Source organism: Alligator sinensis, unplaced genomic scaffold, assembly GCF_000455745.1.
Source record: "Alligator sinensis unplaced genomic scaffold, ASM45574v1 scaffold493_1, whole genome shotgun sequence".
Classification (NCBI taxonomy): Eukaryota; Metazoa; Chordata; order Crocodylia; family Alligatoridae; genus Alligator; species Alligator sinensis.
In genome coordinates this window covers 686,690-712,370 of record NW_005842513.1, presented here as the reverse complement: position 1 = coordinate 712,370, position 25,681 = coordinate 686,690, and the positions used below count along the sequence as shown (strand labels likewise).

The window sequence follows — 25,681 nt, the reverse complement described above, 5'->3', positions numbered from 1 at the left end:
GCAGGAATCAAAGGCTAGAAACAGAAGTCTCTGAATGGAGCGATTCATCTGTGTCACTATTATGGCACAGCTGATCTGCTTCACTGGGCAAAATGCATATCATCCCTTGTCCAACCCTTGATGGTGCAGGACAAGGGGCGATGTGATCTTCCTGCTTTCTGTGCAGCCCCAGACCCATGCCATAGGTCTGGGGCAGCAAGGGTTTCTTCCCTGCTCAGCCAGCTCTGCAGGGATGGCTGGGTGGAGATAGTGTCACAAAGTAATAGACATCTGCTGCAATAAAGTGACAGACTATTACTGCCTTTTGTTGAGCCACTTATTTTCCTGTCGTGTGGCACAGCAAAGGATAAGGATGTTTATTTGCTCAGCATCTATGCTGCCTTAAAAATTAAGGCAGCGCAAAATGAAGTAGGGCAATGTTTGTTTCCCCCCAAATAGCCAGAGAGTTTCATGCTTACACCACCAAACTCCTTGTCACTTGGCACCCCCAGAAGTGCCTTGTCTAGGATGCTTATTTGTACTGTGCTGGAACTTCTCTCTTCCAAAATTGTCTCTGAGCTGACCTGAGCATTCTCTATTAAACCTGTAAAATAATACTCAGCAAAGCTTCACTTGACATCTTGCATTTGCCTTTTATCAGTGTTAATAAGACTTGACCTCTATTTTTTTCTACACTCTTCAAACAAAACCCTTTAAAAAATATTTGAGGTAGAGGGGGTGGGGTTTGGTTGCTCTAAACAAATGCTGAGAGAGAGGCTTTGGTTCACCCCTGTAGATTCCATAAGCAAAGGGTCATATTTGTGGTGCTTTTGTATTGATTTCCTTGACCCAGTAAGCTTGCAACTTTATTCTTTCCAAGAAGTAAAGATCCTTCTGGAATTCTCCCTGGCCCAAAAGCTGCTTTTACTGGTTCAAATTAATTATTTTGGGCAATGGGCCCTAACTTCAAATGATACTCATAGGAGTTTTGCTTTCAAGTTTGCACAAGGAATATTCACTATTTTTGATAAGTTATCAAAGATTAATGTTTGTTTTTCTTTCATTCTCTAGAATGTAATTATATCTAGTGCGGCTGAACGGGTAAGTCAGGTTTTTTTTCTTTTTAATGTAAGTACAACTTTTGATTAATTCTTGCTATAAGTGAAAGCATCAATGTAATTACCCTTTTATGTTTCTTATATTTTCTTCTGGTGTCTGCTTTATTAAAGAATCCTGTGGGGAAAGTGAGGGGAGTTTTTGGGAGTTTGTCTTTTTGGAATGAGGCCAGGGGGCCCCCTGACTCATGAAATTTCTCACCTTGGAGAGCTTTCTGCTTTCCCTAAGTGATAGTCATTGTCTTGAATCTGCATTGGCATCACCAAAAATTCTGGAATCTCATGATTATGTAAAATTTAAACAGACAGTTATGGCTAATGATCTGCAGCATGACATTTGTACAAACTGACTACAGCAGGTGAGGCTTAAGCTTCCAGCCCCATGGGCCAGATGAGGTGTGTGGGGACAGTCTGCAAGTGGGATCCTGCATGACTTGAGCTCACGGGGTCAGTCTGTAGGTGTAGTCTGGCCCAGCCCCAGGCGCCAGATCTGGCTGTGGAGCAACCCTGCATGCCCATGCATGGGGTCATATCCAGACCTGTGGGGTGCCCTATGGGCCAGAGGACAGCTTCAGGCTGAAGGTTGAGAGCACTGCTGTTCTACAGTCGGCATGTATTTATCCAGCCTTCTGTTTTCCATTCTAGCCTTTAGAACTGCGAGGTCCTTATGATGTAGCTAATCTGTATCCTTTTGCAAGTCAAATCTGATCATTAAGAAGAACGTACAAAACATCCAGTTGACTTTGAAGTATTCCTATATCTCTTTCCTTCCCCCGCTAATGTTTTTTAAAAGTTGTTGACTTGGAAGTAAGCTTGTTGGAGTTTGTGATTGTTATAACAGAACTCCTGAGAATGGGAAGATATTCTGAAGAGTTAACTTTGGAAATGTTTCCACATACCATATTCTCTAGTATATAGCACACACCTTCATTATGAAGAGGAGCCTGAAGGGAAAAAAACATTGATTGAGGTTAAGTTAGCAGCAGCAGCTAGGGAGCCAAGCCTGCTGTCAGCCCTGCATGTTTGATAGGCTCACAGACGGATCCAGCCTGGCCCACTGGCTCCAGGGCTGCGTGCCAAAGTCCAACCGTGCTTCTTGGATCTAGAGCTGGGATTGTCTGGGATTGTGTGTCGGGTCTGGGGCTGCCCACTGACTCCAGCCATGCCCACTGGCTGTGGGGCTACACACCAAGTCCAGGACCACATGGCTCTGGAGCTAGCATGCTAGGTCTGACCCTACACATTGAGTCTAGGACTGACCCTATCCATTGGGCTCCAGGGTCGCATGCTGGGTCTGACTGTAGATCAACTCCAGGTACCACAGCATGCAGTTAGGGAGGTTGGCTCCCCATGGGTCTGGCAGGGGAAGCAAGCCATTCAGTGAGTGCATGAATTGCTGTGGCTCCCAGAGCAGCAGTAATTAACACTGTCACATCTTCACCCCTTCCCTCTTCCCCTACCCACTACTCAAATTTCCCTTTTTCTTGCATATAGTACACACCCCAGTTTTACCCAGTTGGTTTTGGGGAAAAAGGATGCAGGTTATGTCTGTCTTCAGAAATGTATGTCTGGAATGGAAATGGTGTTCCTCTATCGCAGGGTTAGAGATGGTTTGATAGTGTTTTAGATTCTGGGCACTGCCATGTGACACAATAAATGTACAGAAACTTTTCTCCTAAAAATACTAAAAAAAGAAAAGGTGTGTTGGGGGGGGGAGCCCGAAAAGAAATAGACATAGTTTACCTAACTTGGTGTGGTTCCTCTGGATCTGGTCTGGAGCCTTCTCTCACAATGATTTTCTGTCAGAAAATATCCTTCCTGGAAAAGGGACATTTTCCAAGGGGAAAATTGTTTATGTTGGAAGAACTTTGATTTTTCAAAATGATAATACCTGCCTGAAAGAAAGCAGAATTGACAGGGGGCCTTCCAGGCAGGCTTCTGCAGAGTTTCTGCAAGGGGACTGAATGTCCTCCTTCACTTCTAAGTAGGGGTATGCGAAACCATTTTGAATTGTAGCTTTAATAGTTCCCAGTCTATTGTCAAGTGACCACATCTATGCATGGGGAAAGAACCACTTAACATGCAAAAAAGAGCAAGCGGATTAAGATCCTTAACAAAGGTGGCAGAGGCTTATTGTTTGGCCTGTCTGAAAGTGATGCCAAGGCAGCTGTTTCAACCAACTGCAGAGCCATCCTTCTCCATGGAGGTGAGTGAATAATGTAGCTATATTCTGTTTTTATATTAACTTCCATATGTATTGTTTGCTTTTTAGTTTTAATAACACAGCCCTTTTAGTAACACCATCAAGAGAGAATCATTGTGAATTCTGCCTTTTCTGGTCATCTGTGTGTGCTGCTTCTTCAGGTTTTGTTTTTCCTCTCCCTTATTGCCTTGTCTTTCTGCCTGGAGTAAGAGGCAAATTAATGATCCTATTGGTAGTGGCAATTTTATTTGAGTACTTCATAATAGCACTTAAGGGACTTTTCTGAAAAAGCACAGATTGCACAATCAAATTGCAGGCTATTCTATTACATTATGTAGCAAAATAACATTTGATTCATGAAGGGCCAGATCCTGGTCTCAACATGGATCTTACCTGTGGGAGCTTTGAGCTCTGTGACCATTTCACATCTGATATGAAAAATCCTGATATGAAATCAAACTCTTTGTTGGGCAAGAAATGCTACCACATAGGCAGATGTTCTGCAGTTTTTTCAGAAAACTGAAGTGTCCTTGTGTTTTCAGCACAGAAGTCTGTGTAACACTTCACATAACACAAACTCTGCAGTTCCTTCCTATCTGCTTCTATACAATATTTTATTATTTAGACCAAGAGGTATTTCTCTACTACAATTGAAATAAACATTTTTCTAATTGTACTATACCGTGTTCACTGGAGCACAGAATCAGGTAGCGAAGCCTGTGCCGTAGGTTAGTTTTTCAGTATTTTAGTTTTCAGTTTTCACATGCCCCAAAAGCTCTGCTGCCTTGTAAAGATGCCTGATTTTAATTTGTCTGTTCCTGCTTGGATTGTTCTCATTGTAAGAGAAATCTGTCATGCATACAAATGGATGGAAGTTAATTCCTGTGACTGACCAGTTAATGCGCATCAGCTACACAGGTGTGAAATTACTGCACATTAAAATTCCCATGCGGATGTTCTTATTTGGGAGTAAAGAGGCCTTATGTTGCTGTAGCTTAACCCTTCTTAGAGGTCAAGCCCACTTTCCTCCTGAGAGTATCTGTGCCTCTCATCAGGTTAATATGCTTTTAGTTATGCACGTTGTATTCAAGCTGTAAGTTCATTTGCCTTAAACTCTCCAATTTCCTTAGACAGGGCCAGAGAGAGGCTGGTGACAGACATTCTCTTTAAGGCATGATGGCATCTGCTCCACGATCCCAACAGTCATACCTCCTGCTATGCTACATATATGTTAGGACATGCAATTTTAAGATTGGAGATTAGATTCCAATCATGCCTTACTTGTAAGTGCAGGGGGACCCCTGCACCAGCAAGTTGAAAACTGGCATTAGCAGGGGTCCATAGTCCTTGGACTGGTTCTGCCCCCTGCCTTAAATTAACTTAAATGTGTGGCCGGGTTACTATTTAAGGTGTGATTAACCTGCTAATCTCATCTTAAATGTAAGTGTCAGAGGCCTAAATGTCAGATGCTAAATATCCCTACTCAGTTCCAGGGTGGGTGTCCGGCTCCAGGAGCCAGGCACTGCCCCATCCCACCCATGCGTGCTGGGATTGGACCCTGTGGCTCAGCACCACCCTCTCCCACCAGAATTGGTCCTGGGGGCCCAGCGCTATCCACTCCCACCTGCATGGCCAGGATTGTACCCTAGGGGTTGGGCACCTGATCTAGTGCAGGGCCCAGGGCTCCCCATGAGCTACTGCCCTCCCACCACCAAATTCCCAGACTATAGGTAATCCTACGGGCTGGATAAGACGGGACCATGGGCCAGATCTGCTTGGGGGTTCAACACTTGCTTTAGCTGGAAATCTAATGCTTTATCCTTCATTTGTCCATCTTTATTCCGTCCCTCATTGTCAGCCAGAACTGAAGGTTGCATGAGCATCTCTCCTGTGGGCTGTTCTATGGCCTAGAACAGGGGTTCTCAAACTGTGGGTCGCAAGCAACTTAAAAGGGGGCCGTAAATTTCCCAGGTCGTATGCGTGGCAGCATGGGGATGCGGCAGTGGCACAGAGTGGTGGGAGTGGCTGCCGTGTGCGAGCTCTCCATCACGCACCGCTGCCATCCAGCACTCAGGGTCGTGGTATCACAAAGTTTGAGAACCCCTGGCCTAGAGCAGTGTTTTTTCAACCTGTGGGTCACAACCCAAAAGTGGGTCACAAGAATATTTGAAAGGGTTGTGAGCAAATCCCAGAAAAACAGGGGAAAGCATGGGTTTCCCTTTGCAAGCTGGCAACATTCCAGCCAGCAAGGAGCTGCTTGGGGCAGTTGGAGGCAGTGGGCGAATGTGCATCTGTGCGTGCACGTGTACATGGCTGGCATTCAGCCAGGCAGGGTTGTGGGAGCAGCCCCAGCAGCTGGATGCATGTAAGTGTATGGGGAGTGGGGGTTGGAGGTCCAGGGGTTGTGGACTGTCCAGGCATGGGTTATCGGATGGGTGTGGAAGGGATGGGTGTGGCGGGCGGGGACGGGTGCCTACTGGCATTGGGGGAAGATGGCTGAGTGCCAAGGCTGCGTCATGGCGGGGGAGAAGGCGCCTATCCTTGTGGGGGGGTCCTTTAGGAGTTGAGAGAGCAGCTGTGTGACTAGCCCAAATGGCACTAGGGATTGTGCCTGTACTGGGGAACCTGGGAGATGGTGCTTGGGGGGCAGATGGGGCTGTGACCAGGCTGCCTGGTGTGGCGCAGCCTAAGATGGGGGGCGGGGGGTGCCACAGGCCTCTTCTCCCTCTAGCCCATGCCATGGCTGGACTTGCCCTGCTACCACCCTCATAAGCCAGAGTTGTTGCAGCCACCACGCTCCAGCTCAAATGGGATGGGGGCAGCTGGGGGCCCTCTCTGGCATGGCTGGGGGGGCAGGGAGCTGCAGATTGGTAGTGAGGGGCACCATCATGGCCCAGGGGGCAAAGGACTCTGGGTTGGGAGTGAGAGCACCAACAGGGCCAGTGATCTGTGGCTTGGAGTTGAGGGGCACTGGCTGGGCCAGCGGGCTGTGGGTCAGGACTGGCCATCAGTGTTTACAAATGGATCCTGGTACAAAAAAGGTTGAGAACCACTGCTCTAGAGCATCACGAAATGAGGTGTTCTGTCCCCACAGTGAGTTTATCTCCAGTGAACTTCTAGTATGTTGATATGTTACAGAGGGGAAATTGCAGTGAAGAGAAATGAATGTGGGGTTTATTAACGCTGGTGCTGTAACCAAATGCTTATTGGCTGATACAAAGCTAAGATCATACTACTAACAGCTTTGTAGAGGGGCAGGGGGAGTTTTTTTCAGTGGTGTGGGCATTGTTTATTAATGTGGGTTTGACAATTTTAGCTGCTGCTTTATACATAAATCCTGGAAGGTACTGTACTTCAGTCATCAAGAGCATGTTTGCTGGGAGCACCTACTTGGGAATGGCTACTATGAGCTTGCATACCTTTTTGTGAAAGTGGAGAGTAAGATGTTTACCAGAAATAGCCTTTTTCCAAAATGTTAATTAGTCCCTTGATCATATAAGAGGTTTTGAATAATCTGGTAAAAATCTGTGCATGTTTCTCTACTGCCTTTTGTGAAGTTTATTTCAATTAATTTTCAGGGTGCAGTAGTCTTCAGGCTAGAGAGAACCCTGAATGTTTGTTTTGTTTTTTAAAAAGGTGTAAACAAACCCTTTCTGACTTCTTTCTACACTGGGTTTGTTTTTTTGTTTTTTGGGGGTTTTTTTCTTATTACATCAGCATCAGTGGACAGCTTGTTCTCAGTCAGCATCTTGTGGCCTCCCACATCAGGAGGCTGTAAAGTTTGGAGAGCCAGCTTTAGCTCCTTGTTCATCTTATACAAAAAGTGCCCGTTAATCCTTTTTCTATACTCAGCCTTTCTCAGATTGTGCACGTGGTATTTGTACACCACTTATTCTCTTTTGCCTGATGTTGATGACACCTCTAGTGCCTAGTCTAAATAAGGCCTTTGCACATAATTGTGCCAATGGGAACCCTATCATAAACATGCTACACTTGTGCAGCTCCCCCTGATAGGGTTTGCTTCATTAGTATCAAGCCTGCAGATGCCCCCAGTCCTGTGTGGACCAGGTCTTTCAGTCCTCCTTTGCCAATAGGGTCAGAAATTTTGGACTGTGCCTATTCACAGTGCAAAATACTTGCCAGCGTAAATTATAGTAGCTTCATTTTTCCCCAATATAGCATATCCAGAACAAGACTGGAGAGACCTCACCGGGTGCCCACCAGACTGAAATAACTTTAATATTTGAACATTACTGTCCTGCTGCTGCTGTTTTTGAACATCTTTTTCACATTCTGGAGTTTATGTGAATACATTAGTCTCCTACTGTAGGAGCAAGGCAGAGGGATGACACCCCTTACAAACACAGGGATGGGGTGGGGGGGATTGGGATTGGCAGAAAACAATCCAGTATTTGTAGGGGCATGGAGGTGGTTCTGCAAGTGAATTCTTCAGATACTAGCATTGTCATACCTCAGCTATTCTAAGCTTTCATGTGGTTTTCACATTTAAATTCCAGAAACCAGGAAGACAGCCTGTGGTGTGGTATACACCATGAAGAAACCTCAACCAGTTGAGGAGGAAGAAGAGACCCTTCCAGCATGCAAAAGAGCCAAGACTCAAGTATGAGGATCAAAACCAGAAGGCACTTCCTCTCGCCTTCCTCTCAATCCCTTCCTGGATTCACTACTTCACTGTTCAGAATGGAGTATTTCCATTTTTATATATGTGTTTAAGTAAAAGAGATGCAGGAATAGGGCTGATATATTAACAATGCTTCACAAAAGCCAAAAGCTCTTTTTTTTGGTTTCAGACGGCTAAGCTGCTTTGCCTGTTTATTAGAGCCATGGTCTACTCCCAACCCTATCCTCAGTCATGGGGGTAAGAAATGTTGCAGTATTAGAATTTAAAAATGTTACTACAAGTTGTATGACTTTGTTTCTTTCTATATTGAAATAATTTTCCAATGAGCCCTTTTAAAAACCTGGCTGGTACTTCTCTTTGAGGCTTAAGAAGTTTCCATATACTTCATCTTACAACTGCAATTTGATACAGCCTGCTCCTGGAGCTGGTCTCTGAAAGACAGTTGCACAGTGCAAAATAGCACTGCCTAATTTTGCATCATTATGATCATCAGCTGAAAAGGACATTCCAACATCTCTGAATTGCAAAGAAATCTAAGTTCATGTTACAATAGTCTGTAATGTCCTGTGCTTTATTTGGTAGGCGTGCTGAAAATTTATAATTTGGGGTGATAGGTGCATACAGCAGATGGACTGCAAGGACCCAAAGTAACACCGTGTGATCAGTATGATGAGCCACTACAGCAGTACGACAGCTATCTCATCTAAGCAACCTCCACCTTATCCAAAAAAGGCAAAGCTAAATAAGACCGTATGTCAGGATCAGTATGTATGCAAGAGTGTCCATTCTGCTACCCGCTTCCTTCCTCTAGTCCTTTCCCCTGTCCTGCTGCCTGCAAATTGCAGTTCTCTTCTAATCAGTTCTCTCCTGCTGCCAGTCTTTTTTTAGGACTCTTTCAAGTCCTGGTTAAAGCTTTAAATTTTATAAGTCATATACAAGCTCGTAATGGGCTCTTGGACTCATGGGCTGCAAACAGTGACTTTCTCAGGCAACAAGGTGAGAAATGCAAGTAATAGTATGTAAGTGATTGCAGAAATCTTTTTGCAGTTGATCCTCAGTGTGACTCAGGGCTGAACTGAGCAGAATTGTTTTAAAGCAAAAGTCAGTCTTACTAATACTTTAGGCAATGGCCGGCAATACTCACTGTAAGATTTTTACTTTGAGGTGCATAGGATAGAATATTTGCCTTTATTATTGTCACTTCTGAGTTTTGTGATCAAGTTCATTTCATCTGTCGCAGGATGTAGCTGATAATCGGGGAACCTGGTTTTCTCTGATGAAAAAAATGCCCAATTTTTGGATTTTAAAAAAGTAACCCAAAATCCACATTTTTCCATAATTAAAATGAAACACCACTAATATATAGATATATATACAGCAGTGTTTCATATTAATCACAGAAAAATGTGGATTTTGGATTACTTTTTTAAATCCAAAAATTGGGCATTTTTTTTTTTTTTTTTTTAATCAGAGAAAACCAGGATTCTTGCTGATAATATACCATTTTATCATTTAGATATATATCATACGTGTTCTGGCCTTATGCTCAAAAAACGGAAACCAAACGCAACTGATTACTACCTAGAAAGAAGCAGGGCATTGCTTTGCTGTATCTTGCCTTTGCCACAAGTGTATGTACTGGGAGTGAGAAATTGTTTGCTGAGTGAGAGGTAGAGAGAGCCAAGAAGTCAAAGCAAGCAATGTTTCATTGCTTATTAGCATTTAATTGAGATCAAATGAATGAGACCTTTTCTAATGGTCTCTCTTTTTTGGCCTTTAAGAAAATGTGAGGCCTCAGGCATTGGTTAAAAACGTTGTTTCACCCCATTTTTCTTTTCTTTAAGCTTCTGAAATCTTTCTGTATCCTCTTAAGCACTTTGCGGCCTGTCAATACTTACCAGTTATAAAGGCTCTGATGTTACTTTGGTTTGCATATTTCACAATAGATTGCCAGCAAGTTCTGTGTCTGGCTCTTTGTAGTGAGCTGTTTGGTTGCACAAAAGAGAGCAGAGAAGCTGCAGCCCACAGGCAAGGGCAGTGACAGGGAACTAGTCTCATGACTTCCAGTAGAGAGCAGGCCATTATAAATAATGTCCATATATGTTTGTAAGGTATTGCAGAGAGTGGGCTAGATTTAATTAGGTGATGCTTTGAAAATGCCTGTGTGAGGAGAGGATCAGCTGTTGAATTGTGTTCCATCCCTCAGGGACAGGTCTGCCAAAGAATTTTCTGTGTTTGTGGATGTTCTGTGTGCACGCTGTCTTGTCCCATTTATTTGTATTCGCTCTTGCAGTGATCCCACTTTTGTAATCCATACGCATCCCTATTTGTGCCAATCTAAATAGAGCTAGTTCTTAAAATCATCATCATTATCGCTGTGTTGTGAGGCCTTAAGTCTCTTGGTAATGCTTGCTGGCTGGAGTCTGTCTGAAGTGGAGAGCATGGGCACAAAGGGCATTAGCATTTCTCCCATTTAAGAGTTGGACGGTAGTATGTGGCCTGTGTAGTAAGGAACTGTGGATCCTTTTGGGCCATGGTGTGTGTGTGAGAGGTCACCAAGACCTTTGACGCATGCTCCTAGGCAGGAATATGGAGGAGTGGAGACTGCCCAGACCTTCCATCCCCTCTTCAGGCCACTGAAAGAGAATCCAAAGTCAAGACCAAGTTTGGACTTCCAGTGCATGGAAGTTACATGTGCATCCAGAAATCAAACCCAGGTTTCCTGCATGGCAGAAGAGGATTTTACCACTGAACCACAACACTAGGAATGCTGCTCTAGAAAAGAGGGTCTTGAGCTCCCAACACTGGTGCAACTGTAGGGGGTAGGGTACAGAACAGAGCATGGCTCTGTTCTATTTGCCAAAATTGAGAAGGCATTTAGCTAAGTGACAAAGGGGGTGATTTATTGCTGGCATTTCCAGGCAAATGAGTAAAGGTATCTTAACACAGAGCTGACCAACTTCTAAGTGGCCTGGGACCACATGCCACACAGCCCACATCAGCAGGGACTGTACCAGTGAGAGCCATAGGCTCTCAGGCCTGTATAACTCATGCCCCCACCCCCAGCTGCACTACATGCCTGGGTGCTCCCAGTCCACTGGGTGCCCTTCCCCACCCCTGGCTGCACTAGGCACGGAAGATCTTCCCCACACTGCACCAGGTGCCGCCCTCACCCTAATATTCTCGGCTCCCCTGCTGCATGGTGCTTTCTGTGCTTTGGGATGCTGGCTCCCCCAGCTTAAGCACTACAGGCTCTTGGGCTGCACCAACCTGCCCTTGTGGTGGGGAAGTGGAAGCTGCAGGGGAAGAGGGCCCAGAGACCCTGGCTGCTTCTGCAGGCAGATGGATGAGGGAGTGTCACCCAGGTGGAAATCTGAGGGGTGCAATTTAGCCCCTTGCAAGCCACCAGTTGGACAGCCCTGATCTAAGGTAGTCGACAAAGACAGGGCTTCTTCTGCACTACTGCATAAGCAGGATCTACTCAAACAGATAAAAAGAGCCACACAGTTTATTAAATCTTAAATAGGATCAATACAAAATGTACATAAAAAGCAGTACAAATGTTACAAATATACATCATCTGTATTTCATTCTTCAATTATGAGGCTGTGCATTGCTATGCCTAGAACTTCTGAGGTGCATGTTTCTTCCACTCTCATTCTCTTACTTTCATCACGTGACATTTGAACCCAGTGGTTCAACCAATTAACATCTGACATCAGTGCTTGAGCTTCCTTGTCAGTAGATTGTCCAGTGTGTAAACCCAATTATGAACTGCTCCTTTAATTCCACCTGGCATTTCTAAACCTATTGCCTTCCACAGTCTTCCACATATTGCCACTTGTTTAACAGCTTATTCTAATACAGACAATTTGGCAAAGATGGAATAACAGTTACAAATATTAGCTCTTTAGATCTACTGAAAGACTTGATAAGATGTGAAGCCACTAGTATACTTGGAAATGCTGTAAAGATTTAAAAGAAGACGGAGAGGCCCAAGAGGGTTAATATTGCTGACTGAGGTGACCACAATTAGTAATTGAAACTCCATTTAAAAGTAGTAGTAACATTACTTGTGATCGAGATGAACAGTGGATAGCCACTGAAGGACAGCAAGAAAAAAACTTACAAAATAAAAAATAAATAAGAATAAATAAAGCAATTTTACTTCCAGTGGAATTGGAACACTTAAACAGTCTTTTTGATTCTTTTTCTGCGTTTTCCTACAGTATTCCAACAAAGGCATGTATAAATAATAGAGTAGGACCAGCAATTTGTAGTCAGTAAAAACAGTATGTTCAGGGCTATTTTTCATCAGGCTGGTTATGGTACCTTTTAAAATCCCATTTTACAACTGTTAAAGAAGAGACTGAGGTTTTTTTCCTCTTCAGAATGTATCTATTTGTGAGCTCTTATAGGATTTGTCTTTAAGGCTGTTGAATATTTCTTTGGCGCCATTCTGCCACTGAAGTACAAGATCCATAGGAGTTTTTCCTTCCTATTTAATAGAGGAAAAAACAGGTTTAATTTCAAGAGGTGAATTCAGAAATAAATCTACTATTCTTGTTCTCTCTTAGGTGTGAGTAGCACAGATATATAATGTATGGACTTTGGTTCCTAATGGCTACGTATCACTATAGTATTGGGGTGTTGATCCAGGGCAGATAACCAGTTTCCACCAGCTTCAGTGGGATCAGGCTATATTAGCTATTTAAATTCCATCTGCAAAATAACTAGCTAAATGTTAAATTTACAGCAGATTATTTTGTTTTAGCGTCAACACATTCCTAATCAGTTTAAGCTAAGTGCACTCAGACACTTTGAAACTGAAGAATACCTACATAAGAATTTTCACCATTTTAAACCGGTCTAAAAAATAATAGCTTGTGTCAAACATGAGCAAGTTTCATTTTGTAGACAAAGTCTGACCCTCAGTCTCTGTGCATATGCTAATATTGCTATCAGTGACACTGTTATAAAGACTAAATAGTGAACTGAAGGAAGCATCTGGCAGTGTTAGCAAGGTGTTAAACTAGGTGGCAAAACAGATTAATTTCCTTACCCTGCAATTGCTTATTGTAAAAATCATTGATTGATGGCAATAAAGGTCACTTTCCAACCTGCCAGGGTTTTATTTGCTGTATTTTAGCAACTGGTTGCAGACCTCTGCCTGTTCCACAGCTGCCACTGGCAGACTTTCTAACAACAAAAGGTCAGTTTCTTCCTAAATTTTAAAATTCATTTTAGCCTGAGATCTCCCCTGATTGACTTAATGTGGCCAACCAGTCAGGATAATGATTAACCAGTCATCCGTTCAACAAGATGCTGTTTCAGTGGGGGTTTTAAATGGTACTTGGTTATACAATGTGAGTGCGAGAGTGCGTAACAAAGAATCAAGTGTTTGGGGTCTTTTAAAATCTGTCATTTGGTAGTAAAGATACACGGAATAAAATTTTAAGTTATTGCTGGTACAATTTTGACATCTGAAAAAAAAACCTGAAATGTCCAAGAATACATTCACCATTTATTAACCGACTCCGAGTGATTCTCAAAAAGTTCAGATTAGATGAGCGTAAGCATCCCTTTTGGCCTTGAAATCTATGAAATTATTCTAACAAAAAAACCGTTTTAATGTAACATTTTGTTAATACTTACAGCATTCTTTATATTTAGATCTGCTCCATAAAGAATCAGGAGTCTAATCATTTTATAACGATTCAGCCTCACTGCATCATGCATAGGTGTATCTCCTTCCTAAAAAAGAACAAGATTGATTACAGGTTAGAGCCTGCAGTTCTAGGACAGCATTCTAGGCTGAATATCAGATAGTAATTTTACAATCAAGTGAAATTACAAAGGTGTGTTTGGCTCCCTGTGAGATTATAATTGAGAAGTAACAAATACTGTATGTTAGGTAAATATATTACTTACTCTGTCTCTGGCATTAAGATCTGCTTCACAAGCAATAAGGTGTTCACCACAGTCATACCGACCTGTCCTCACAGCTACGTGCAGAGGTGTACTTAGCAGCTGGTAAATGGGAGGGGGAAAAAATCAGTGGGTGTAGGTTTTTTTGCCTTTGATAATTAACTTTCCTAAGAGGCAGAACATTCTGAGAACTGCCACCAAGCAGTTATAATTTGGAGTAAGGACCAATTCTTCAGACAGGCTTAAAAAGTGCTTTTGCATCACACAAGAACCTACCTTGTCTCTAGCATTTCTGTTTATTCCTTTGTCTAGCAAGAACTTCAGAACTTCCAAGTTTCCCCCACGACATGCCCAGTGAATAGCAGTAGATTCAAGCTACACCAAGAAAAACAAATAGAAAATTACTGACCCCCCCAAAATAGCAAAGGGGACAATTCTGATAGAAGTTCTAAAATTAATGAAAACTAGTTTGTTCTGATGCAATCTGACCTAAAGCAAATTGGCTGTAGCTATTAGCAGCATTTTTATTAGGCCCTATTGTCCCTAGTACCACAGATATGTCATCCTTCACAACCATTGCATGTTGTGATTGAGGCAGCAAGGTCTATTTAGGCCTCGTTTGCAATGGCCCAGATCCTTAAAGCTGTGTAGTCATCAGTACAAGTTTGGTACATCTTTGAGGATCTGGACCAAAGCAACTTAAGTTAAAACTTTTATAAGACAGTTTTAGTCAAACTGCAGTTTGGTTTTCTACATAGTAATTTACAAGAAGAGGTTCCAAATCTTAACATGTGGCTGTCTGCAGTTAGACTTCTGAATCCATGTGTCTGCTCCCTGAATCTTACAGAAGAGCTAAGCAACCCCAAATCCTAATGGGGTCAGGCAAATGGTGGGTGATCAGGGCACATGAGCACAAAGCTTTGGATGTTTTGGTGCCTACTATGGGTTTAGAAGCTCAGTTGTTGGTGGGCAGGGATGAGAATTCCTGTGTTTAGATGCCAAAAATTGAACCACAGTTGTTTTGACTCTCTTGCCTTTTGAACTCCCAAAAAAAAATCAGGAAAATTCAAAACTTAACAGAAAAGGAGTTGTGTTCCTTCAAGATCTTTTTCAGGTTTTAAAAAGTGGATTAGACACCTCTTCTGTTGTTCTTCCTCTCCCCCAGCCGAAGTTCCAATTTTAGTTATTGCCTCTGCCTTTTCAGGGGAGGGACCATCTTCGTCTCCCTTCCCCAGTGCCCTTCAGAGGCATCCTCCTGCCTTTGCAGATCTTTTTACATTCTTACCCCTCCCATCAGCAGTCTCTGGAGTGTTAAGGCGATGAGAGGCTTTTCCAATCCCTGCTGTGTAGCAATGAGACAAAGCGCTGGGAATGGAGAAGCACAGAAACAGCTGCAAAAGCTGTTGATACTTGGCTACCCTTGGAGAGCATTCCAGAAGTGCATTGTTCTCACCTTTGCCCAGTAGAGAAATCCTGTTCTAGCACATTGGGGTGGATAGGATGTATAGCGATAAGCATGCTTTAAAGAGATCAGGCTGTGGTATCTCCACCACCACCTGGGGGTGATGGATTAGAGTGGTGGCCTGATTGTAGGCTCTTGGGCAGGGCCTACTGTGAAGTAGCAACACAAGTTACGTGCTAGGCAATCTGTTCATCTTGCATCTTCCAGAAGTTATGTTCATGGGACTAAGGAGAAGCACCAGACACCATGGTTTTGAACCCTTTTCTCCATAGACCTGTTTTAGAGGTAAATTCTTACAAGCCGCTAGAATCAGTGGTGACAGGTTAGTAATTTTGATCTCACATGTATGGGTCTTTTTGAAAACTGACATATTCAAAACACAGCAGGTTCTTAAAGAAGAAGATCCATATATAGATGTGTATACCATATCTTGGAATTCAAATTGGGCTCCAGCTTCCACTAGCTTTTTCACCACCTCTAGATGTCCTTCTGAGCAGGCCCTGTGTAGTGCAGTCCGTTTGTACTGTTAATTAAAATAGTGATAAGTCAAATACTAAGTGAGGGTACAAAGAGATTTGTTTAAAATAAAATCCTTTTCCCGCTCATAGCCCAGATGATGGAAACCACATACTTTATGCTTATTCATTTTCAAGTGCTTATACTTTTGAGACTTTAAATCTGCTAAATTTTAATAGCATCCTACCAGATGAGAGCTGCCTACCCAGCATATTTTAAAGGGCATGAGTAATGTCTGCAATGTGGCATTCAAGTTAAAAATATTCTGAACCTCTTGAGTTCCCAAGTCTGTCTTTATACTATGTTGCAAATGCAATTTTACGCAGGATATAGCCTAAGAGACAGATAGTCTCTTCTCATCTGGGAATATGGCAAAAGTGGATAACCAAAAACAAAAAGCTGTGTTGCTAAGAACAAAAGAATCAAGTTTTTATAGCTAAGCAGAAAGGTTTCTGTCTTGCAGCTCACTGACATTGAATCCGATAGTACTGAAAGGCTTTTTGTCAAAGGAAATCAGGGTTTCCTGGCCACCAACAAGTTTCCATTAAACACGCATACTTCTGTAGGTAAAATATACTTCCTATACTTCCAGGGTTTCCTTTAAAGCAAGAAAACCTAATAAACTGTACTTCCCTAAGTTTATCATCTTATTTTACACTACAAAACCTCAGGAACCTACAAAATGTAATGGATACTGAGATTTTGCTTAATTGCATATAGTGATTTCTCTTGTAGTTGGCTTTGAAGTAAGAATATAAATGTACCTCGTCAGAAGCATCTGGATCCCCTTTATCTGACAAGTATTTTTCAATTACTGGCAACTTATTCTCCAGCGCTGCTTTTAAAAAGGTTGGTACATCCACTGATTCTATCTGATAGAAAGAAATATGCAGACTATAAATATGGGTTACAGCTGTACAGTATTCTAGAAATCCCATCCAATCTTTCCCAGAAGAATGTACATACTGATGAAACAGAACTCACAATTACTTCAGGTTCAGGTTCCTTTAAAATGGGCACTTTCACTTTCTTGCATTTTTTCCTTTTCTTCAGCTGAATAATTTTTTCAAGATCCTGCAAGTTTTCAAGTTTTGGTCTCTCCTCTAGCTTTTTCTTCTTGAGCTGAATGAATCAAGCAGAGGATAATGATGAGTCCAGACAAAACATAAAACGCCTTTCCTTTTTAAAACACCAATGTAGTTTATTCCCCCATTTGAGATTAGTGAAGTACAGACTGGAAATATGGTGCAGTTTATGAACAGCATTGGGATGATTAATAAAATTGGGATTAATTAATAAAATTTAATTAACTTTAACTTAATTAGTTAATAAAATAATTAATACAATTTATTTCTAAGAGAGAGAGTGAATTCTACAGCACTTGTGAACTTTATTCAGAATTGGACCTCTTTCTAAAACATGTGCTGAAGTTCAACCATAGATGGTAGGAATGAAATTCTGTTACCTGTGTCTTGTAGGGAGTCAACCTAAATAGACATGATTCTCCCTTCCAGCCTTACAACCTATAACATTTTATGGCCATTTCAGTATAGCCAAATACAAGTGACAAGCATTTGTAATTCATTTTGATTTCAATACAAGCTTCATGTCCTAAGCACCTTTCAGGATACTTTGTCCCTCCTCCTGCTTTTTTGTGTAGCTTGTAGCTTTAACTTAACTCTGCTCAAGGAAAATATATCCTTAAATTAGCCTGATTCATGCCAGTTTTAGTTTGACTCAATAGTATTACATTCTGTTAACTAACTAAAAATGTAGATTTGTGGGCTACTTCAGTCAATGGAAAGTTTCCTACTACTTTCAGTAGGCCATGGGTCAGGCATCAAATTCCCAAGAACTGTTTGATAATTATGTTTGTGAATACTCCATCAATAAGTGAGTTTGAAAATATTAATTCTCTGGTTAGTGATAATCTCTTAGTTAAATTGGGTAATTTCTGGGCTTATGAATATTTCTATATTCATATACATACCCCTCCTTTGTAAATAAAAGCCTTGTTTCTAGTATTTTGTTTAAACTGCTGATTCTTTCTCAATAAGTAGGATTTTTCTAATGTAATTGAACTGCTGTAAGTGTTGTGTGTGGCAGGTTGCTAATTTACATTGATGAATGGGAGACCTGTTGTAGTGCTTTGTGAAACAGGAAGTAAACAAACATGGGGGGGGGAATGAAAAGCTGCTATATCCCAAAAAAGGTACTTGTTCATTTGTTTTGACAGGAGTCATTTTAATGGCTACTATTTCTGCATGGTGTGCTAGAAAGCGTGCTGTGGGGGCTGGGGTTGGTAAAAGGACTTCAGGAAAGAACTATGCTCTTAAATCTATGCTGGGAAATGGTGAGAGATCCAAACTGCAATTGCTATTTGTTTGGTTGATGCCAGCGATGATTATTAAGTTTACAAATTGGATATGCCAGGCCTTTGCTTACTGTACAGCTAGCCACAGGAAGATAAGAAATTTCTGCTTCTTTAATTAGAAGTGAAAAATGAAGCAGCATCTAATGCTGTTTTCAGCGCAACATGATTGAAAGCCTGTTTTAAGTCAATGAGATGATTTCTGTTGGTTAAGTGGACTCAGTGTCAGGTATTCTGTTCTCCCTGGGTTGAGGTCTGTCAAGGTTTTATTTTTTAGACTCGCCATTAAAGATACATTGGTTAGAACAGAACAAAAGACATGGACAGTTTTTAGGGCTTCACAGGTACAGCTGCCACAAAATGATAAAAAATGAGCACAAAACCAAAGAGCCTACCTCTGCCTCTAGCTTTTTCTCCTTTTTGTAGGTAAGATCTCTTTGGGCCAGTAAGTTTTCAGGGAGTGTCTTGAGATCCTCTTGTTTCTCTAATCTCACAGTAGCTTCATACTCTCCATGTTTGAAGTCTTCTGGTAGGAAACCTCCAGTCTCATTGCTGTTACTCTTCTTCCCCGTCACCTGCAAAAGAGAATGAAATATTATGCAACCTACAGTACAGAATCATAAGTATCCACCAACTGCAAAAACATGAACATCTTATTGTTTGAAAGTGGTCTGTCTGTCCCCACATAAGAGTGTATGTGGCACTTGGGGGCCCAACACTTTCACAAACTCTGAAGCCAAATTAAACTGTTATGACAGTTGTCATAAAGGACTAACTCACAGGTTGACCCAACACTTCGCAAGTCAATGGAGAAGCTCTCACTGACTGGATCAGGCCTACTATAAGAGAGCATGCCATAAATTGTCTTTCTGGCTAGGTTCTGCTTGCTACTATAATAACAATATCAGAATAAGTCTCATTATAAAACTGGAATCAGGGTTTGGGTTTTTGTTTTTTTGTTTGCTTGTTTTTTGCTGTTTATTATTTCTCTACCTTACCTTTTTAATTTATCTTGTGTACTACTCTCCATAAACTCATTGGAGTAAAAGGTAGAAAGACTTGCTACCCCTCGCCCCGCCCTGGGTATCTCCCTCTCAGTAAAAAGTTGTTCCGTATTGCCTGTGAATGAAGTAGCTTTTTGTAACCCATATAAATTAATGGGAACCAACCTTTTTGGCAGTCATGCACAAATGAGCCCTGCAACTTCTCCAGGTGCCACTCCGGTGCCCTTCCTTTGCCCAAACTACTGCTCTGCTTTATGCTCCCTGCCCAGTTTTCTGGTTTGCTTCTGCTTCCTGCCCTATCTCCTGCTCTGCTGCCCATCTTCTCCCCCATCTGCTTGTCCATGCCACTTGTGGCGTCCATGCCACAGGTTGGCTACACAGCCTTAGCTAATGATCTAATGCCACAAGGCGTAGGCATAGTTTCTAAAAATGTTTCCTGCGCTTGATTACATACCTCCATTAAGAGAGTATGTTAAAGTTATGTGAAGGCACAGTGCATTTGGGGATATATTTCACAGAAATTATACAATCCAGAATGTTTTTGATATCAAATGCTGTTGTACAACTTTGGCGGTGGAGAATTTAGCACTGTAGAAATCAGAGGGGTCTTGCCAAAGAATTTAAAACTAGCATTAACTGGTTATGCTGTATGGCATTTTCATCCTAACATATTCTTCTGGGAGGAAGAAAAATTTCCAAACAACTTTCCAGTGTTCTTCTGAGTTTGTCACATTTGCTTAGTTTATTGATCCAATCCAATTTGACTAAGATGAACACTAAGAAGAATATTCAAGCTATCTGTTGTCTAAGATATTAATTTTCAGGAAGTCAATTAGTCTATGGAAAACAGTTTGTATAGGAACAGATAGCAACTTTCAATTTTGGTTTAAAAGTTAAGATAATCTTGCATACCTACATCTACATACATCTTTTACTGGGTGTTAACACATGTGCATAATTGTAAACAAATACAGCATCTGAGCAAATAAAGTAAGTAAATCAAAGGTATACACCTAATTGCCTGGTTCATCATATGCCAATCCAAAATATAGTCAACCATTTCATTAGATTAATGGAAAACCCAAACCCCAAGGACAATTTAAAGCAAGCTCTTTTCAGCATAGTATGATTCAGCAGTGACAATCACTCTACAGATACCTGTAATAATAATGAACAAAGACACTGTTATTGACTAGTTACAATAAAAATCCTGAAATAACAGTAACTGAGAGGGAGCAAAGGCAGCTTGTACCTACCAGATCCTCCACTTTCAGCATCATCATGTTTGCTGGTTGTTGTTAGTTGTACTCCTTTATGGATAAGACACCCAGTGCTCAAGTCAGCTCTGCTGAGACCACCAGCCTATCTTAGCTTATATATCTTTGGAGAACTTAGCTTGGGTGAGATAATCTTCCAACCTGGGAAACCAGATATGCCCCTTGGATTCGCCAGCTCAGAGGTAGGTTCATTTTCATTCCAGACGTGTTAACTAGCCAGATCTAGTGTCAAGAGAGAAGGGGGGATGTCAGTTGGGAGCTAGGTTGAGTCTCACTGTCTAACCGCACTGAATATGTGAATTGGTATGAAATGTGAGATCATCATTCCTTTGTCAGTGACACCATAGCTCAGAAATGCTAGTCATTCTAACTTCCCAGTGCCCACTAGGACAGCTGTCTGTTGATAGTGCATTATATCTTTTTTTTTTTTACTGACTTTCAAATGACTATGAGACACCGGAAAGGGTAAGTGACCCATTTAGAGTACTTGTGGTAATGTCTTTCTGATAAGTGGATGACCCCTTAAGTTTTGGGAAGGCATTCTTTTCATTGCCATCTATTTTTGGATGGTAAACAGTTTAGAGGAAAAGCTTTCTCTCATCATGATGGCACTCTTCTATATTTGTTGGAAGGAATTCTCTGAAGGGATTACTAAACCAGAATGATGTCTCTAGTGCTAAAAAGGCCTATGACCTGATAAGTTACAATCAGTATAAGATCTCAAAACAGCTAGCTTTGCATTTTTCCTGGAAATCGTCACCAGTCATAAACAGAGTAGTAAATTATATCCAGTTACTTTCTGAAAAAGTAAAATCACTGCTGCTTTCAGAGGCAATATTTTCCTTTTGAGCCTGAGGGACTTTGAGAAGAGAGAGAACCTAGTCAGCAAATGGATTAAGGCTGATACGTATTAAATAAAGAGGAACTTGCAGACAGAAGGAACTTCTACTGACCATGAAAAACCATATGTGGGCAAGCTCCTCTACTTACATAAATTGGTGTCTGTGATGCTGACCTTTCAAGGTGCCCATCCTCTCCTAAACTATCCACTAGTAGTTCGAGTATGTTCAAATGTATCTGCTAGGCACCTCCCTTTTCCTGAAACAAAGCTGAGCATCAGGTGCTTCCTTTACTGATTAGAATATTTGTGACATTGGAAGGTAAGCCCCAGAGCTAAAACAGAGTATGTGGGACAGCCTTTCTAAAACTCTTTTCCCAAATACTAATACCTCCATATGTTATTCCAAAAGAGTTATTTTCTACATGGCATTATTATCTGCTTCCAAAATACATTTGTATTCCTGCTCTATGTTTACTAGAACAGGAGCCAGCTTGGCTTGGCTTTGCCTTGTTTGTAACTGACATAACATGGGGTGCATCTACATGAGACATTTTGCTACACAGTAGATTAATCTGTGCAGTAAAGCACCACAGTCTACACAGTTAGTACCTGTAAATACAGGTGCTAAATTAACTGTGCAGTACTGCACTTGTAGACTCTGACCAGGAGCAAATTTGCTCCTGGTCAAACTAGGCAGCAGAGGGCCACAGGGGATGAGTTCTCTGTCTCCAGTCCTGGTGCTGCACAGCTCCTGCCAGGAGCTGATCAGTGCTGGAACTAGGGAACTCTCTTCTGTCTCCCCTCTTCCCCAATCCCAGCTCCCAGCCTAAAGCTGAGAGCTCTGGAGAGTGAGTGGGAGCTGGAACCCAGCCCCGCTCACTCTCTGGCATAGTTCTGCATGGTGTGGAGGTAGGAACTCTAGCCCCCGCTCACTCTCTGGAGTTCTCAGCTCCGTGCGGTGCAAAGCTGCTCTGGGGGCAGGCAAGGGCTGGGAACCTAAGCAAGGGAGCTGCTGGTCAAATGTGCCCCCCCCCCCCCCTCCATTTGGCAGGAAGCTGTTTAGGAACTGCACAAGGCTCACTGGTAGCTGCCCCACTTGCAGTACAGTTCCTGGTCAGCCCCTTGCTGAGTGGAGGGGCCTGCCTAGCAGGAGGCTCACTAGCAGTTGCCCCACACCTGGGACAGCTCCCAGTAAACCCCCTCCCAGGCAGGGAAACCCAGCCCGAGAGGGGGCATTGCTGGCAGCAGTATGTCCTGATGTGCACGGGGACAGGAGAGCTCTGCTGGCTGCAACGGTGCTGTCTTCCCAGGCCCATGCACATCAGCACCCACCCTGGCCCCTGTGTCCCTTACCATCCCCCAGACTAGCATCTGGGGGAGTCTAGAGCTTTCCCTGGCTACTGCACTGGGGCAGAGCAGAGTGGGAACAACGGGGTGCATATGTAGATGTGCTCCCTGGGAAGGCTTACTGTGCAGTAAGCCTAAAATGCATGAATAGCACATGTAGATGTGCCCAGGAACTCTTAAACTCTCACAATGTGGACCACATTTTACTAGAGAAATAATCTTTTGAGCTTTTAACATCTGCAGTTACACGCACCTCCTCATAGTCAGCAGAAGCTGGTAGAAGAATGACACGGGAAGGAAAATGTTGACAGAATGGTTAAAAAATAGCTTAAGAAACTGTAACTTGTCTCAGATCTTGTTACATTTGAAGCATGGTTTTTCTTTACATTTAATGTATTTAAAAGGGGCTTGATATATGAAACTCTGCAAGTAAAGTGCTAAATTAGAAGGACAAGGGAGATGGAGCCTTCCCTGAAACTGGTTCACTGATCTGGAACTCAAATGAGTTTGTCCATCAGTCTGTAGAAAAAATTCAAAACGTACTACTTTGACTCAGACTTCCTATGGTACCACCACAGAAAATGAACACAGTCAGTATTTTTTTAAGAAGCCCAGCTCCTGATGACTAGAGGGAATAGAGAAAAATAAATATTTGTAATGCTTAAGATGCCTGAATAGCGGTAATGGATGACAGATTTAAACAAAGGCTGGCTGAGTGTAAAATCTGAATTCAGTTGGTGTTTAATGATTGAAACTAGAATTTTGTCTGCGTTGTTCCCTTGGCATCGGAAAAGTTACATTGTTTTATATTAGCTGAGACTTGAGCCGACGTCCTTGGCACAATCCCCATCTTCCAATTTTAGGGGAAGTAGCACAATTATCCATTAGCTAGTGCTGCACTATAGTTACTTAATCATCTTTCAACCACTGATTTCCCATATCTGCTTTAAGTTAACAATAGCAGGTGGTCAGTGATAGGCATGTGTAATGGAATTCTGGAGAGCACAGGTCAAACTGCTATGGGCAGAGCAAAGGTTTGCAATGTGCGAGTCAGTTGAATACAGCCAAGATTGTAACAAAAAGCATGAAGGGCAGTAAAATCAACAGGATGTAGAAATAAGTAGTAGTTACATTCCTTGCTACTCCTTGAGAAAATATTTGGCTGCTGTAAGGATTTATTTTTAAATAACTATTAAATAGTTTCTAGCAGAATGAAAAAAAAAGTTTATACATCATATACAAGATATTTCCATGTTGCATGAAGCGTATTATCATGTTTTCAATGCAGTCATCATATTTGAAGCTATTTTTATACTGAAAACCTATGCTCTTGGCTCTTGTTTTCAAAGATGGTGGCTGTGTGAAATATCACCGACCATTTCGTTTTGACACTGTTTTGACCAATTTCAAGGTCAAAACAGCAAAATCAGAATGAAACAAAGGCTGTCAAAATAGCCTCAAAACAAAACAAGGCTAGTCAAAACATCTTGACCATAGTCTGGGAATGGGAAGTCAGTCCAGCTGGGCTGACTCCCATCCCCAGTGCAAGATCTGGCAGAGGGCACTAGATCCCCATCCCTGGTGCTAGATCGTGCCGGGGGTGGAAGACAGCTCAGCTGGGCTGCTTTCCCATCTGCGCCACTAGATCGCACCAGGGCAGGGGGAAGAAGGCAGCCCAGCTGGGCTGCTGTCTCATTCCCCACACTAGATTGCACCAGGGCCGGAAGGCAGCCCAGTTTCCTTCCACCCTGTGGCGCGATCTAGTACTGGGGATGGGAAGTCAGCCCAGCTGGGCTGACTTCCCATCCCCAGCAAAATGTCGAAACAGCCTTTCTGTTTTGATGGAATGGAACAACTGTTTTGACTCTAAATGAAATTCAAAATGGAATGCTGTTCTATTGAAACTCAAGGTGAAGTGGAATGGTGCTGTTTCGCACAGCCCTAGCCATGTGCCTTCTACAAGGCCATTTCCATGACTGTCTGTGTCTTTCTACAACTCCTAATTTAGTATAGATTAGTATGAAAACTTATTTGTTGAAAAGTGATTGAATTTTATTAGTAAATGTTAAGAATCTTGAACCCAAAAAGATGACAAAGCCATATGGGAAATAGTCCCTTGGTCGGACACTCTGAAACATAAAAGGGATGGGGGTGAGGAGGGGAACGCAACTAAGTTACAGAAACTACAATGTTAGCCAACTAAGCCCAGGGGTAAGGGGAGGGGGTGGAAGAAGGGGTGGGAACGGGGTCACAACGCAGAGAGAGAGAGAGAAGACAGATGCACACAAACCCATACAATGGTTCGCAATGGTGTAGGGGGTAGGTTGAAAAAGCTTCTCAGTCTATAGAGTCTTATCATGGGGGTCCTCTTCAGGTGGAGTGGAGTGGAGTGGTCTATCTTTGAATGTTCCTCTCAGAGTCCATCAGGTACAGAGGGGGATTCAGGCAGTCTCCTCTGGGTCCGGTCCAGCCGCGGCCGATCTGGTGGGGTTAATGTATTGGCCATGGCCTGTGATGTGCTCCATGTAGGTGTCATGGGACCAATGGTTGGTGTCAGACACCATGAGGTGGCGCATCAGCTTGGCATAATGGTGGGAGACGCAGCAGGCACACAGGACGCTCGCGTTGCTGGGGTCCCAGACTCTGAGCGTTCCCACAATGAGCGCATCAACTGTCCATCAATGTGTAGGGAGGCACACAGGTCGAGCCTGCCAGGGCTGCCTGCCACAGCCTGAAAGAGTGGTTCCATGGCCAAGTTGAAAATGATGGGGCTGAGGGGTCAGCCCTGTCTCACCCCCAATTGGATGGGGATCTCGTCAGTCTCTCTTGGCAACGGGGGATGATATGGTAGGGGACCTACAGATTGGCAGTCACCTGGGGGACAGTGATCACCAAATAATAGAATTCACCATAAGACGTCGAGTGGGTAAGGTAACTAGTAGGGTGAAAGTGCTAGACTTTAGGAAAGCTGATTTCAATGAACTCAGGCGATTAGT

General features: G+C 42.6%; 2 protein-coding genes across 2 annotated transcripts in view; one reads left to right on the top strand and one right to left on the bottom strand.

The window, feature by feature from the left end:
- The window catches only part of RPP30 (ribonuclease P/MRP subunit p30), a 32,027-nt gene extending 22,775 nt beyond the window's left edge, over positions 1-9,252 (top strand). Inside the window, exons 9-12 of the mRNA XM_014523629.2 lie at positions 1,051-1,080; positions 1,740-1,777; positions 3,221-3,300; positions 7,815-9,252. Coding sequence (XP_014379115.1) covers positions 1,051-1,080; positions 1,740-1,777; positions 3,221-3,300; positions 7,815-7,924 — 258 coding nt within the window. The 3' untranslated portion in view covers positions 7,925-9,252. The remainder of the gene's footprint in view (positions 1-1,050; positions 1,081-1,739; positions 1,778-3,220; positions 3,301-7,814) is intronic.
- A 3,070-nt stretch (positions 9,253-12,322) lies between these two features.
- Positions 12,323-20,782, bottom strand: ANKRD1 (ankyrin repeat domain 1). Its single transcript, XM_006031558.2, has 9 exons — positions 20,477-20,782; positions 18,612-18,791; positions 16,830-16,967; positions 16,610-16,717; positions 15,754-15,852; positions 14,144-14,242; positions 13,871-13,969; positions 13,595-13,693; positions 12,323-12,437 (listed from the first exon to the last, which is right to left on the bottom strand). Exons 1-9 carry the CDS (start codon positions 20,501-20,503, stop codon positions 12,327-12,329), a joined length of 960 nt encoding a protein of 319 aa, XP_006031620.1. The 5' UTR covers positions 20,504-20,782; the 3' UTR covers positions 12,323-12,326.
- Positions 20,783-25,681: the final 4,899 nt, after the last annotated feature.

Excerpts from the sequence above, each read along its gene's own strand:
- ANKRD1 (XM_006031558.2), bottom strand. The coding sequence starts at position 20,503 with ATGATGATGCTGAAAGTGGAGGATCTG. Across the intron at positions 18,792-20,476 it reads TGCTGAAAGTGGAGGATCTG|GTGACGGGGAAGAAGAGTAA; the intron begins GTAGGTACAAGC and ends TCTCTTTTGCAG. Across the intron at positions 16,968-18,611 it reads AGAAAAAGCTAGAGGCAGAG|CTCAAGAAGAAAAAGCTAGA; the intron begins GTAGGCTCTTTG and ends TGATTCATTCAG.